The 15769-nt window shown below is 39.0% G+C and overlaps 1 protein-coding gene across 1 annotated transcript in view; it reads right to left on the bottom strand.

The window, feature by feature from the left end:
* Nucleotides 1-1018: 1018 nt before the first annotated feature.
* c6 (complement component 6) overlaps nucleotides 1019-15769 on the bottom strand; it is a 30825-nt gene continuing 16074 nt past the window's right edge. Inside the window, exons 8-23 of the mRNA XM_059357678.1 lie at nucleotides 15002-15161; nucleotides 14692-14836; nucleotides 13446-13587; nucleotides 12385-12523; nucleotides 10551-10751; nucleotides 10022-10265; nucleotides 8771-8893; nucleotides 8470-8636; nucleotides 8136-8361; nucleotides 6667-6835; nucleotides 5760-5871; nucleotides 5232-5364; nucleotides 4940-5134; nucleotides 3887-3974; nucleotides 3352-3596; nucleotides 1019-2237 (exon numbers count right to left, since the gene is read on the bottom strand). Of these exons, the coding sequence (XP_059213661.1) occupies nucleotides 2056-2237; nucleotides 3352-3596; nucleotides 3887-3974; nucleotides 4940-5134; nucleotides 5232-5364; nucleotides 5760-5871; nucleotides 6667-6835; nucleotides 8136-8361; nucleotides 8470-8636; nucleotides 8771-8893; nucleotides 10022-10265; nucleotides 10551-10751; nucleotides 12385-12523; nucleotides 13446-13587; nucleotides 14692-14836; nucleotides 15002-15161 (2671 nt within the window). The 3' untranslated portion in view covers nucleotides 1019-2055. The remainder of the gene's footprint in view (nucleotides 2238-3351; nucleotides 3597-3886; nucleotides 3975-4939; nucleotides 5135-5231; nucleotides 5365-5759; nucleotides 5872-6666; nucleotides 6836-8135; nucleotides 8362-8469; nucleotides 8637-8770; nucleotides 8894-10021; nucleotides 10266-10550; nucleotides 10752-12384; nucleotides 12524-13445; nucleotides 13588-14691; nucleotides 14837-15001; nucleotides 15162-15769) is intronic.

Below are 15769 nucleotides of genomic sequence, written 5' to 3'. Positions count from 1 at the left end.
AGGGGGGAACTATCTGTAGCATAATGTACAACCATGAGCTAAAACATCATCAAAATGTCTGTTTCTAGCTAAAACTATTAGATTTCAACATTTATGATTATTTAAGCACTCTCTGTCTACCAGACAGATCAAGTTGGCTCTAAGCAAGCTAAGGCGATTAATACTGCATATCTTTCTGATTTATCCACATTCTACTTCAACACAAGTTACATCCTGTCAGAATCAAAAAGGAACTACAAGATTCACAGTGATGCCATGTCACAGATGTTTGAGAGGCTTTTCATCTGATCACAAGGCTTAATGTGACCAAAGCTCGATATCAGCATCGTCAGAAAGCCCTTATGGCTAAAAACACTAAAAACTTAAGTAATTGACCTAATTAAACTAGGTATCACAATTACAACATGTCCATGCTTTATCAGCAGCAGGCCTCTTTTCAGAGACTCTGACTCTGATTTCTAACTTACTAAATGGAAATTTAAGCTTATAACAGTATTTTTTTATCTGACCTACAGTATGTCAACATAATCGAATGTTTCTAGTTAAAACCATTAGATTTAAACGTGATTATTTTAGCCCTCTCTGTCTACTAGAAAAGACAAGTTAGCTGTTAGCAAGCTAATGTTAGCTATGTGTTAGCGAGCTAATGTTAGCTATGTGTTAGCGAGCTAATGTTAGCTATGTGTTAGCAAGCTAAGGCCCCTAATACTGCATAGCTTTCTAATTTATCCATATTCTAGTACAACTTGAGTTACATCCTGTCAGATGCTTAGTTTAACTTACAGTAATGTAGTTAGCCTAAAACTGACTTTAGATATATGACTTAGGGACAAAATGCACTGCATAAGTAAGTTAGCATTAAATATATTGAGTTTCAGGATCGTAGAGGATTCCCCATTGTAACTGCTGATGTCTATCATCTGTATACATATAATCATATTCAGTTTTTTTCAGTTTGTTTAGAAAGCTTAGAAAAACTTAGTTATGTGTACTTTACACACTACCACACGGCAGCTTTTAGACATTTATTTGTTGTTTTCTAACAGACAGATTAGACAAAGAGGGTCCTTCTTTTAATACAAAGTCAATGAAGAGAGATGCAAATCTAAGTATAGAGGCTAAATACAAACATAGACTAAATGCATCTTCCTTTCGCCATTTATTTTGCAAATGTGGAGAAGGACACAACCTATATGCACTTGCACTGTGCACTTTAGACCATCTGCTATAGATCATGTAAACAGGCCCCTTTATCTCATTAATAAACCCTCCAAATGAAATCATATACAGTGTAGCAAAGTTCAATTCAGTTTATTCACAAAGACAAAGATAAAAAATCAAGCACAATCATAAAGCACAATGAGATTTTGTTGAATTGGACCTTGATAAACTAGTTGCAGCTTGACAATAGCGGCCCAGTCACTATAAATGCTTTGCTGCAGACAAATTTGTGTCAAATTTACTATTGGTCCAACACATCTGACACAGAATGTTTCCCTCTTATATCAGGTAACATTCCTACCCAGTTTATCCTGCAGTCTAGTCATACTAACCAACATCAAATGGTGCTTTTCGCTCCAAATCACCAATCCTCCAAATTACGCAAATTTGTTATGCACATCCAATATGTACCCCGCATTAACCATTCCAAAAATTAGGGGGCAGTATGTTACATTTAGAGTTGGAACCCTCCAGTATTGTTATAGCAAAGTTGGTGAAAATCCAATAATGCTCTTCTTGAAAAAGTTGTATATAACATGACTTGTTGCCCACTGTCTCCTGCTGCTCGGAAAGTGTACTTTAACTGCAGCCCACCCAAGTATATGCGTGAATCCTAAACCACCTGTTTAAGCCAAATTTAAGACTTGGCTTTCCCATCACTCTGGTTAGGTGTTAGGAGTTGCTTCAGGTTCTTGGACCCCAGTAAACCTGCTGACCAGTCTCTTTTATAGATGTACATTTTTAAAGAATATACAATGAAAGATGTGCGAATGACTATAAGGCCAGGTGTGAGACGAATTCAGAGTACAACAGCACAGAAAAGCTTTTGAAGGATCAGCTGGACTCACAATCGCCTTCATTGAGAATCTCAAACTCATAGTTGATACATTTGAGGGCGGCCATAGAACAAAGGTTCATGCTGCGGGTCCGCTGTGTTCTGGTCAGGTTCAAGCAGAACGTGTGCGGTCCATCTCGGGGGCAGTCCCGACCAACTTTGCATTCACACTTCTTAGATGCTGAAAAACAGATGTGAGTTTGGAGAATAGTTTAATATACAGTACCAGTGAAAAGTTTGGACACACCTTCTCATTCAATGGGTTTTATTTATATTTTTATTATTTTCTACATTGGAGATGAATACTGAAGACATCAGAACTATGAAAAGACACGTATGGAATTATGTAGTAAACAAAAAATGTCAAAGAAACGAGAATATGTTTTATATTTTAGATTCTTCAGAGTAACCTTTAACCTTTTGCCTTGATGCTCTCAAACACATTTAGAAGGCAAGAAATTGCACAAAATAACTCTTGACAAGGTGCACCTGTTAACTGGAAACCATCCAGCTGAACAGCTCATGAAGCTGACTGAGAAAACAACAGAAGTGTGCAAAGCTGTCAACAAATATAAAGTATAAAACATATTCTGGTTTGTTTAACACTTTTTTGTTTACTACATAATTCCATACGTGTCTTTTCATAGTTCGGGTGTCTTTAGTATTAATCTAAAATGTTGAAAATAATACAAAAATAATTAAAAAACATTGAATAAGAAGGTGTGTCCAAACTTTTGACGGGTAGTGTATGTGAAGTCTACAAATATTAAAACCACATTTGTTTAACATTTTTAACATTGACTGGAAACACCGGGAAGTGCCACATTTAGGGTTGCAAAGTTCCGTGAATTGTAGAAGTTGGAAACTTTCCAGGGGAATTTACGGGAACAAACCGTGAATTTGCAAAATTGAAGGTACTGAATATAGTTGGGGAACATATATTTTAGCATAATCTTTAATCACAATCAATTTGAGTTTAAATTTTAATTTCAGAGTAATATCAAACTAATTGTTACAATAGTTAAACTTGATAAAGTTCTACTTACAAATAAATCTGTTGACATGTCATGTTTTTTTATGCAGAATATTTCCAAAATTGCCCAGTTTAACTTCCCATGGAAAGTTTCTGGAAATTTACCGGACATATTCCACCCCTTTGAAACCCTAGTGACATTATGTGACTGGATAAGGAAAAAAAGTGCCTTGAGGTCAACTTGAAATTGGTCTTGGAAAAAAAAACTGTTTTTGAAACCATAAACTGAATATAAAAATGGTTTCATATCAGACAAACTCACCAGAGCAGGTCTCCCATTCATAACACGTGTCGAGATCGCAGGGTTGCTGGACTGAGCTCTTAGAGGATATATTGGCTCTGAACTTGGCCCACTCCAGTTTGGCCGCGTCCACCGAGTCACACACACCTTCGGCGACGAAGAAGAGCGGATCACCGTGGCAACGACCAGCATTGAAGGAGCACAGGGACACTGACACGGTGACACCAAGGTTCGTGTTCAGGACGCAGAGACTTGGTGGATGTGAACTGCACACACACACACACACACACACACACACACACATGCACACAGTAAGTCATTAAGTTGCTGATAAAAACAATAATAACTGATTATATCACGTAGCTGTTGTTTCACGTAAAACACCCAAATTTATTTTACATTTGTTTTCATTAAAAATAACCTTTCATAAAACACAACAGATAAAATGTAATTGACAGCCCTTCAAATAATAACCTTTATTTGTTTTTAAATGAAATGCTCATAAAATGTAAAGAAAAAGAAAAAAGCATAGTTAAAAAGTTCATAAAAAACTTACAGACAGCTCTCTCGTTCAATACATTCACATTTAGATCCCTTTTGTTTCTGTCCTGGACCACACTGGGCATCAGGAACAAATGGTTGCTCTGCACACAGGAAATACACAAGAGAGTCCTTTGAGTTATATACATATACACTCACCAGCCACTTTATTACCTGTACCTAATAAAGTGGTGGTGTGGTCTTCATCTGCTTCAAGGTTGGACGTGTTGTGCGTTCAGAAATGCTCTTCTGCAGACCTTAATTATAACAAGTGGTTATTTGAGTTACTGTTGAACCAGTCTGGCCATTCTCCTCTGACGTCTGCCATCAACAAGGCTCACTGGATATTTTCTCTTTTTTTCGAACCATTCTCTGTAAACCCTAGAGAAAATCCCAGTAGATCAACAGTTTCTGAAATACTCAGATCAGCCTGTCTCGCACCAACAACCACAACTTGTCTAAAGTCATTTAAAGGGATAGTTCGTGATTATGTACAATAAGTTGTATAAAACACTTGCCAGTAGTGTAGTGGATGAAAAGCTCTAAGCTTACTTTCCGAGCTCCGGTGTCAGAGTTTTGGCTGGTTCCAATCATAGGCAAGATAGTGCCTGCAAGCTGGCAGGGTCACGAAAATACAAGGTTTTACTCCACAAAACTATGTGTACACTAAAAGGTCACCCACAAAACAATGGTCCTTGGGCATATCAGAAACCAACTTCATCTTGTTTCTTGAAAAAGCCAGTAAATACGTGCGTAGTAATATTACTATCTATTCTAAGGTCAGAACTGTCCAGAACTCCGACACCGAACTTCCCCATTCTGATGCTCGGTTTGAACTTCAGCAGGTCGTCTTCACCATGTCTACATGCCTTAATGCATTGAGTTGCTACCATGTGATTTTCTTTGGACCCAATCATAGCTCTAACTCTTGTGTATATTTATTTAACGGAACTATGGGAATCCTACTTTCTTTAAGGTTTTGAGCTCCTGTGACACACCTGGATTTAAAGTTTTGGGTTTGGATGGGTTTCCCAATGTTTCATGACTCCGACAGAGTATTCTACTTTACCGTCAGAGCAGCGTAAGTCAGCAGGTAATGGAGGTTCCCAGGTGAGGCTGTCGCTGCATTTATAGAAGCCTGCTGGCACCGGCGCTAGGCTCGGCTCGTCACAGTTCAAACCCACCGATTCCCCCACTCTGTACTGTTCTTTGGTGGGGAACAGCGTCATGCCATCAGGGATCTCAGGTGGAAGGCACAGTTTCCCTAAAGCAACAGGAGGACAGATATGAATGGTGAAACAATGAGTAACAAAATTAGCAGTTATTTGATCACTGTTCAGTTGTCTGTGGAAAAAACTTACTGAGGCAACTTCCAGTTGGTTGACTCCATGTCCCATCAGGAAGACAGTTGATGTACTGAAAACCATCCAGTTCAAAGCCAGTGAAGCACTGGAACTCCTCATCCTCACCAAAGTTATAATACTGCTTTGATTTCTGCCAGAGCAAGTGAATAAATACAGAAAATTAGAGTAAGGATGCAAATATAAACCCTTCGTTTAGATTTTTTTAATAGTACTTGGTATTATATGTGTCCTCCCAATTTCTTGCATTTCTCACTGCTTTGTCACTATTGCCTTTCCAATTGTAATACTGGGCTATAAATTATTTTATTAGATTTCATATACTCAGACCTCTTTTAACAACCAGTGGAGTCGCCCCCTGCTGGACATTAACAAAGAATACAAGTTTAAGGAACTTTTTCTGGTTGCTGCTTGGTTTTTGGTTTAATATGGGCCCCAGGAAGATTACCTGTAAACTTTTACCTGGGTAACAACTCCTGCAATGACGATCCAAATAAACAATAAACTAACTGGATGGTTCGTGTTTACCCTTAGGAAGCTGTTGGTGGGCCTCTGTGGCCTCAGACAGCCCTGAACACCAGGAGGCAGCTCGTCCTTCCAGCCTACAGTGAAGTCATCATCATTGTCACAGGTGTCCTTTCTGGACACAAAAACATAAACACACAGTAAATCCAGTGTTATATGCACAACTGCTCAAAAGTTTGGGATTACTTATTTTTAAAGAAAAGCACAATTTTAAAAAATAAAATAACAGACACTGTTAATGTGGCAAATGACTATTAAAGCTGGAAAAGGCTGATTTTCTTATGGAATATCTATTATATATTGTCAGCAACCATCACTCCTGTGTCCCAGTGGCACATTGTGTTAATCCACATTTATAGTGTTGAAAGGCTAATTGATTATTAAAACACCTGAGCATTATGTTAGCACAACTGAAAACTGTTTAGTGCTGATTTGAGAAGCAATAAAAATTATCCTTCTTCAGGCTAGTTGAGCATCTAGAGGTAACGCTGGAGATTTGTACAGGTTAAATGATTATTTCTGCCCTTTTCAATGTCTTTACTAAATTTTTAATCCATTTTTGTAACTCATTTCATGAATAAAACTGTTTGTTTCAATGGAAAACTACATAGACATTTTCTTGGTGACCCCAAACTTTTGAGCGCTGATGTACATCCACATTGAAGCCAACATCCAGCCTAGACATTTTTTAATGTCTGTAGCAGTAGTAGTGCATATTGGTTGCATATATCATAACACAATTGATAATGGTAAACAATGTCAACATTTCACTAAGGAAAAACATTTTAATTTGATTATAATGCAGTGTTAAGTTAAGGTACTATCTTCCATGGGCTTTGTGGTATTGGAATTGCCAACAATGACTTTGCTCTTACAGCAGTAACACGTGTTAAACAAATTGTTGGCCTACTTCTCAAAGATGGAGATATGGCATGTCTCCTCAATTCTGGCAGGACCCTTGCAGGTTTCCCCACCTCCGAGGGGGGCTGGGTTATCACACCGCCTAGTCCGATGTCTCTTCATTGAGCCTCCACAGCTACTCCAAGACCCCCAGCAGCTCCAGTAACCATCCTGCGCGTCTGTAGATATGACACACAAACATGTCCAGTGCGAACATAACTAAGCTGCGTTAGAATCCGTTTGTTCTCTAGTACAGACTGTGTACTGTGTACATATTTTAGCATAAAAGTCTAGTACTGTTGCAGTGTTCTTCACATCACACATTATTAAAGTGTTGGACACATCCAAGATCTGTCCACTGACAACTGGCAGACCAGCTTCGAGGTGCATTACTGCCATCAAGTGGACTAGTGTTGCTACACTCTAATCAGGCAACAACCTCAGGGTCTGAGCAGTGAGGCAAACCCGAAAGTGCCTTTAGCCTGCACTATACCAAAAATTCCAACATGCATCGCTAGAAGCGGTTGCAGAAGCATTTTGGTCCCATCTATCTCAATACAAAACGAGTCAACTTCTCAGCTGATTTATTACCTCTACAACACTATGGCGTCAATCGCTAGTAAAAAATCTTCTTCACGACAATATGATGTTAGTTGTGTGAATCATGGTCCAATTTAGAAGACAATAGATGATGAAGAATTGTATGATTTGGGCCGTGGCTACCTTTTATTGACAGGTGGTTAACAAGGTGAGCCGTCATCAGGAGGGAAGCGGAACAATGCTTTAATTAGCTGTTAACTTGTTTGTCATTGTCCGTGTTTTCGTTGGGTTTTGTCTCATAACTTTGACCCTTTCACACTGTATTTTCACTTAATGACAGTCTATTTGAACATTTTTTTAATTCAAAAATGTCTTGGTTAGCGTTTCTTTGTACTAACAGACACTCCAAGAAGTCAGGTGTTCGTTTTAAGTAACATTCATTTTGTTTTTGTCTTTTGCTCGCCAAAATAACATCCCAGATAATGCTCCAGTTGATGTTAACATGAATTAGCAGTGACTTTGCTCAGTCAGGTTGCCGGTGTAGATGGCGTGTAGTGTGGTGTCGAAAACAAGATGGCGACATACAAAAAAGAAGATATCGACGAGTTTAACGATGAACTCGAACAGGCAGTTCACAAACGAATGGGTGCAGTCTATGACTCGAATTCAAAGGGCTGCTGAGTAATATCCCTGCTTCCTGCCCCCTACTTCCAGCTGCCTTGCTGGGACTGCACCCACCTCCAAACCTTGCAACGCCATTGCAGAAACTAAATCTGTCCACAGACAGAGAGACAAAAATCGCAAGGTGAAAACAATACATACCTTGCTGTAGTGGCTGGTAACAATGCTGAACTTTAGTTTTCTACCCTTTTATTGATCATTCCCAGCAACTTAACTTGAACATCAAACATAGTGTGTTGTTATGCAGTCCTGCTGTACCTGAAGTGTAGTCGGGAGCTCGTTGCTCACAGTTAGAGCCAAATGTGCCAGTTTGGCAAATACACTTGCACTCAGTGCCGGAGAGAAAAGGCATGGCATTGTTGGGGCAGGGTGAACACTTGCAGGTATCAAACTCATCCAGGTACTGCAGCAGGGCCTTCCTGAGATGTCTCCTCTTTGTGACAGCACATGGGATCCCCCGAACCAGATCTATGATGAGATGGTCCTGGACAAACACACACATGTGAACACAACGTCAGATTTACCAAATTTGTTTTTTTTCTTTTTGAATGTTACCTAGAATTAAAGACATTTCAGTGATGTTTGGTTTAACCTCAAATTCAACCACAGCAGGGTTCTCGATGACTGACTTAGCCCAGTCACTGTAGGCCTTTCGGCCCGGAGCTGGGCCCTGCCTCTCCCAGGCCAGAGCCGCTGCCTCTCTGAGTCGACCTCCTTTCACCATGGAGAAAGACTTTTCTGATGACTGAATGTATGAGCCTGGACCAAAGAAATGTTTAATGAATACTGAATAAAGGAAAGTGCATGGTGATAGTAAGATCATTTCACACAGTAAGCTATGAACAGTAGAGTTTGGAATAAAGATGCGCTTTCGGGCAGATTTTGTATGAAACCTTCATATTTCTCAGTCATTCTGTTGTCCTTGCATCGGGTTACACTGCTGTGCTCTGTGTACAGGATGATGGACCAGGTGGTCTCTTTCCCCATGCAGCTTTTGAACTGTTCTTCTGTTTCACCTGTTGGAGAGCAAGAGGGTAGAAACAAAGCAACAACTATTGTTTTTATAAAGCACTTTACTACTACACTACTATGCTATTTAAATTGATTTTATTTTATTTTAGCCCTGTTTTCAGTCCACTCATTTAGGGGTTCTTTCACTTTAACAATTTATAATCCAACCTGTTAACAATTGTCTTGTCCATGAAGATAAGAATCTGGTAATATTATTTTTAGCATAACTAGACACAATCACATTTTCTGCTGCTAAGGTTATCTCAATTAAAACAATAGCAAAAGACATAGCAATTGCAATCAGTTTTTATTGGGAGCAGAATTATCTGAAGCGGTCACTTCCTCTCCAAATGATTAAAACCAGTAAAAACACTGGATACACAGTGGTCTCTGAAAAACTTTCTGTCTCTCTTGTTTCTCTGATAATTTAAGTGCCGGACATCCAAAAACTTTCTTCATCCAGTTAAAATATAAAGTAAAAAAATGAAGACCTAAGTCTTCATGAGTGTATCGCAGAATATTGCTTAAAACTGGATAAAATAAACATTTTTGACAATTTGTGGCACGCATAAAGGGGATAACACACAATCGACACCTGTGAATATGGCCACAGGCCACATGTTCTTGGTTAAAATGACTGATTTCCCTGGGTTTGGCCATTGTAAGTAAATTTAGGTACACAACTCAGCCAAATATGTAAGATAGTTCTAGTAATGTTTTGACATTTCAATGCGGTAAGGTGAAATATAGTATAGTATATATAGTGATGTGCCAATGAAGCCTCATGAACCATTTTCTTTATTTTCTGAGCCCACTAGATGGCGCTCTTGATTTAAAGAAAAAGGCTCAAGCTATGGTAATTAATTGTGCTTTCAGCCATTTGTTGAACAGAGAGCGCCATCTAGTGGAAAATAAAGAAAATGGCTCATGAAGCTTCATTGGGACATTACTACTTTGAAGATACAACCTGCAGCTAGATACCAACATAACTTGTAAATGTTTCTACTAAAGTTTGCATTGTGGATTCTATGTGACCTAAGTATGTATGACTGTAATTGACTTTTTCCAAAATTTGACTTTCCAGAGTCCAGGGAGTCATTCTGACTTTTGACCACCTGGCAGTGCTGTTGTACCTGTGGTTCGGAGCTCTTCTCGGCTATACTGGTACAACAGGTCATAGTGGCCTCCCAGTTTCCCTGAGCTGTAGTAGTGCGTCCCGAAGCGCAGGAAGATGTCTCTGTAGAGCGGGTAGTTGTAGTCCAGAGGAAGAGCGTGAAGGAACTGGAGAAAAGGCAGTGTAAGGACAAGGTCCTTGTAATTCCTGACTTTGAACGTGGATGTAGGCAGAACCTGGTGCACTCGGAAAAACTTGGAGTCCTACGGAAGAAAGATAGGAAATTAAGAAGTTTATTTGCAACCAGCATTGTGTGTGCATGGATTTGTGTGTGTGTGTGTGTGTGTGTGTGTGTGTGCTTTTGTACCTATAGTATGCTGTGGGCACCACATTTCACATGTGAGAGTGAGGACATTTTTGTGAAATGGGGAGATTTTGTCTACTTATGTCAAGGTTAGGGTTATATAGGATTAGGGAATGCATTATGTAGACGAACGTTGCCACACATATAAAAATGACACATTTGTGCGTTGTTGTTTTAGACTCACCGTTTTCTTTGAAGCTTCAAAAGCTTCCTTGTTGGAGCTGACATAACTCCGAGAGCTTCTATGGAGGAAAAAAAGAATTGGGAGAAAAAGGGTTCCACGAGATGGATCTTGCTGACTTGCAGACGAACGGGAATTCTTCACACTGATGGTTTCGGTTTTCAGTGGCTTGGGCTCGGTGCTGAAGTCGTTCAGCTCTGCAACCTTTACAAGCACAAGCAAATCCATTAACCAGAGTAAAGTTGTATATACCAACAAGAAGAGTAATAACAAAGCCAAAGCTGAGAAGAGATCTGCCACAAACCACTGATGAACACTTTTTATATTCTCTTGAAGCCTCTATGTGTAGCATATGAAAATGAAAACTATGGCTTCTCCTAGTGGACAAAAAAACAGCAGACTACAGCAGACGGCAATAATGACCAAGACTCTTACCAATATCTAAGTGATGTGCCAATAAAGCCTCAAACATAAACAAAAATGTAAAACCATTTTGCACATATGTCATACTAAAGTGTGTTTTTCAGATGGAGGGCAGGCAACTGGAGGCGGGTTCAGAGGCAAAAGCCCCTTTCATAGTGCCGTTTCATGCCGGGATATTTAGGGCTCTGTAACGTCTCACCTGCACTATGACACCGCCAGAAGTGGGATGTCGGGATCAAGTGATCTCACCAATTTTCCGCCTTCCAAGGTAGTCACAGTGGCGAAAAATGAGTGGGAGTGTTGGAAGCGGGACCACTATGAACAGGCCATCATGGAAAGCAAAATATTTGATGTTGCGTGTTACGTCTCAGACACACCTCCCACTTGGTCCGACAGTCATCGAATCACTGTTCAGCAGCAACACAACAACTGCGGCTGCTGTCGCTAACTGTGCACAGTGTCTGCTGCTTGTTGTAAACAAACAGAAGTTGCTAACTGAACACATACTATTGCAGCACATACATACTGTACTGCTACAGAGCTAACTGTTAGCCTATTAGCACTGTGGTACTGTGCAACACTACTGCTGCTCTGTTGCATATCGACTCCTCCCACCTCGTTCTGCGACGCCAGACTGCACTATGAAAGGGCAGAATATCTCGCCTTCGTGGGATCACTATGAACGCCCTAAGGCGAAAAGCTGGCACAGATCTTTCTGGCAATATAGTGGCACATTTGCGGGACCGCACTATGAAAGGGGCTATTGACTACCAACATTAAAACTTTGATAAAACAAAGAAAGAAACAGAGAAACGGCAGGTTTTGTGGATCAAAACCTCTGTTTAAAGCCTGAAGGAGCTGAGTCAACTAACCTTAAGTTAAATGTTGCATTAAAGCATTTTTGAGATGTAATTGCAATGCAATTAATCACCAGGCCAAAAACAAGACAGCAGTAATACTACTTTGGCACACATAACAGCAGTGATGTGCCAATACAACCGCATGAACCATTTTCTTAATCCATTTTCTTTATCTTCTGGGACAGCCTAAGTGTGAGCCTGAGTCAGCCCTTTGTTGAACAGAGAGTGCATTCTAGTGGGCTCAGAAAAGAAAGAAAATGGTTTATGAGGCTTGATTGGCACATTACTAATCACTAGTCCTCTGGTCTAAACTATGGTTTGCTTTAATCTGGGTAATTATGTAGGGGACAATAATTTCAATTCATTTCAATTCAGCCATTCAGCCCAACATTATGCCGATGTGAGTTGATTTCTGTTTGGCAGTGGGGGTTTGAATTTTTTACCAATAATTTATGAAACGGGCTAATATGAGAGTTAAGGGCAATTCAGATCTGGAGCACGGTTAGCTTTACTGAAGGGCTGTAAAAATGACATACTGCAAACAAAAAAACTACCTTAATTTCAAAGGCCTCAAAGTTGTGAGGGACTCTATGGTAGATCAGTGTGGACTGAGGCCTCCTGATGATGCAAGTTCCTCCCATAAACATGTTGTCCAGTACCGCTCCCCTCGTCACCTGCGCTAGACCATCAAACCTTAACACAAATAGGTGTTAATGTCAAATCTCACTGGCTTTTCTTGTACGATAAAGAACCATTCAAAAAAAAAGAAATTACAGAAAAATAAACAGGTTTATTATTCAGATATAATATTTTAACATATAATATTTACAAAATTATGTTTACAAAAATTTACTTTGGGCTGTTTCGAGTGGCGGTAAAACAATGTTACAGTGGTGAAAAAAGAATTCAGATCCCTTATTTAAGTAAAAGTAATAATACCATAATGTGAAATTACTCCACTACAAGTTATAGTCCTGCATTCAAAACTTACTGAAGCAAAAGTACAAAAATATCAGCATCAAAATGTTCTTAAAGTATCAAAAGTAAAGTATTAAAGTACTCGTTATGCAGACTGACCCAACTCAGATTGTTATATTTATTCCAAATATATTATTAGAATATTTGTATTGATGCATTTATGTAAGCACTTTAATTTTGTAAAGATAGGGCTCATTTCAACTACTTAATATACTGCTATGAGGTTAATTATAAAAATGTCTAATCTTGCTTTTTTTTTTTAATGTTAAAGCTCAACCTGAAAAGTAACTAAAGCTGTAGAGTAAAAAGTATAATATTTGCCTCTAAATGTAGTGGAATAGAGTTATAAAGTTACATAAAAAGGAAATACTCAAATAAGTTCAAGTACCTCAAAATTGTACTTAAGTACAGTACTTCAGTAAATGTTACATTCCACCACTGTAAAGTTCCTAACAGAGTATTTAAGTCAGTGCAATACTGTGCAAACAGTTTAATTAAGACACACTAATAAAAAACGTTTTGAGGAGAAACATGCCAGAAGAGTACTTGACAGAACGGAATGTGATTTCTCAACACAACAGCAAGGAATGTTAAAAATGCTGTAAACTCAGCAGTGACTTTTTGACCTTTAGCTTACCCATTTTGAACCAGGTCCGCACCAGGGGCCACTCTCTTGTCCGCTGGACACACAATTGTGAACTCGCTGCAGTCCTTCTCATCAGAGTTATCTCCGCAGTCGTCCTGCTTGTTGCATGTAAGCGTTGAGTTGATGCAGCGTCCTGGAGCAGAAAGAAGAAAAAATGTTGGTGTGTGTGTGTTTGTGTTTGTGTATTATGGGGACGTGCCTGCCCTTTTAATCATTATACTTTAGTTTGAAGACTTGGTTAATACACGGCCACAGGAGGACCGTATGAATATATACTTAAAAGTAGTGATGTGCCAATGAAGCCTCATGAACTATTTTCTTTATCTTATGAGCTCACCAGATGGCGCTCATTATTTAAAGAAAAAGGCTCAAGCTATGGTTATTGAGTGTGATTTCAGCCCTTTATTGAACAGAGAGCGCCATCTAGTGGACTCACAAAATAAAGAAAATGGTTCATGAAGCTTCATTGGGACATCACTACTTAAAAGGTTCCTTTAAAAAGTTAGCAAAAGCTTTTTAAAAAAGTGCCCTTTATCTAAAAAGTAATTTAAAAGATAGAGACAAGAGGCTAAGGCTTTCAGGTTAAAGGAGCAACATATTCTTCATTTGATGAAATCTATTATTAATAAAAATAATTTATATATTATGTTCCACATTCAATTCCCAAGAGGAGATTATAAGTTGAGTAAAATTTACAACAATAACACCTTTAAATGGAAAATAACAATAAATAATAAGGGGGAAAATTTTTACTTACTTAGAATAATAATTTAGAAGGTGTAGTGGGATAAATGCTGTGGGATTAAAACTCAATGTTCAATGTGTTTAATAAGAAAATAAATACAGTTTGCTCTGTTAGTATAAAAATAAGTGCTATAAATAAGTAAAAATATTTTTAAAAAACAAACAAAAAATAACAACAAATAAGTACCATAAAAACATAAAATCAAACCATATACAAAATAAAAATCACACACAAAATTCATTAAAAGCAGAAAAATATTAGTATTTTTTATTTGTATTTATTCCCTTAATAGAACATTTAATTTAAGTATTTAATTCCCAAAGTGTTAAGATTCTATATAAGAATTTTAGGGTTATGGTTAGTCTCCAGGAAATTATTGTAAGTTAATGTAATGTCCACAAAAGTGATACATGTGTATCCTGTGACTGAAAAAATGCTGATGTGATGCTTTTTACTTCATCCACACATCATTGGTTTAAAAACACTACTTACCACTGTCACATTTGAAGTCGTCTTTGCAGTCGACGGGTGGTAACTTGCACTCTGTGGAGGGATAACAGTCCCTCTCCTCTGTCAGTTCCACGCTGCAGGCCGATCCACCAAACTGGGACGGCCTCACGACAGACCGCGTCCTTAACTGTGATGATGACATGTGAGAGAAAGAAGAAGCTCCATTTACTTGAGCGAAGGCAATGAGATACAAGGTGAGGTTATTTTGTTACCCGTAAGCATAGACTGTAAACAGAGCTGTGACAGGAAATATTCTTGCAGGGTTAAGCAGCGTGATTTGTGTGCTTCTTGCCTGTTTCTTGGCGCAGGGTGAGCAGTCAGACCAAGGCCCGAACTCTGACAGCAGGCAGTTGATTGGACATCTCTGCTCGTTACAAGATCTTGTGTCATGGTTGGGACACAGCTGTCTACAGCTGTTCTTCCAGTAATAACCATCGTTAGTATTAGGATTCCTGTCAAAAAAGTGAGAAAGTCACTTTATATAAAGTGGCTGTTGGCCTCATCTGCATTGGGTATTTGTATTTCACAACTATAAGTGAAAAGGGCAGAGGAAAGAAGAAAAGTAGTTTTTGATTACACAAATGCTTTGGCTCCATTTTATTAACTGTTTGCAAAATGCATAATACAAAGTTCTTTTAATTCTGGCTTCATACGCCAGCACATGTCTGTGTGTGTCTCCTGCAGCGTTGGAATGTAACTGGAGTATTCCCAATTCAGGCAACTTTATACTCCTACTCACCTGCATCTGCCCTCTCTCACCTGTGTCTATGCTGTCTCACCTGTGTTTGTCCTGTCTCATCTGTGTTTGTCCTCTCTCACCCGTGTCTATGCTGTCTCACCTGTGTTTGTCCTGTCTCACCTGTGTCTGTGTGTCTCACCTGTGTCTGTGTCTCACCTTTGTCTGTCCTGCCTCACCTGCATCTGTCCTCTCTCACTCATGTCTAAGCTGTCTCACCCTTGTCTGTCCTGTCTCACCCATTTCTATGCTGTCTCACCTGTGTCTGTCTCACCTGTGTCTGACCTGTCTCACCTGTTTCTGTCACATTTGTGTCTTCCCTGT

Source organism: Centropristis striata, chromosome 19 (assembly GCF_030273125.1).
Source record: "Centropristis striata isolate RG_2023a ecotype Rhode Island chromosome 19, C.striata_1.0, whole genome shotgun sequence".
NCBI lineage: Eukaryota > Metazoa > Chordata > Actinopteri > Perciformes > Serranidae > Centropristis > Centropristis striata.
Note: the sequence above shows the minus strand (reverse complement) of the source record. Positions and strands in the feature narration are given on the sequence as shown.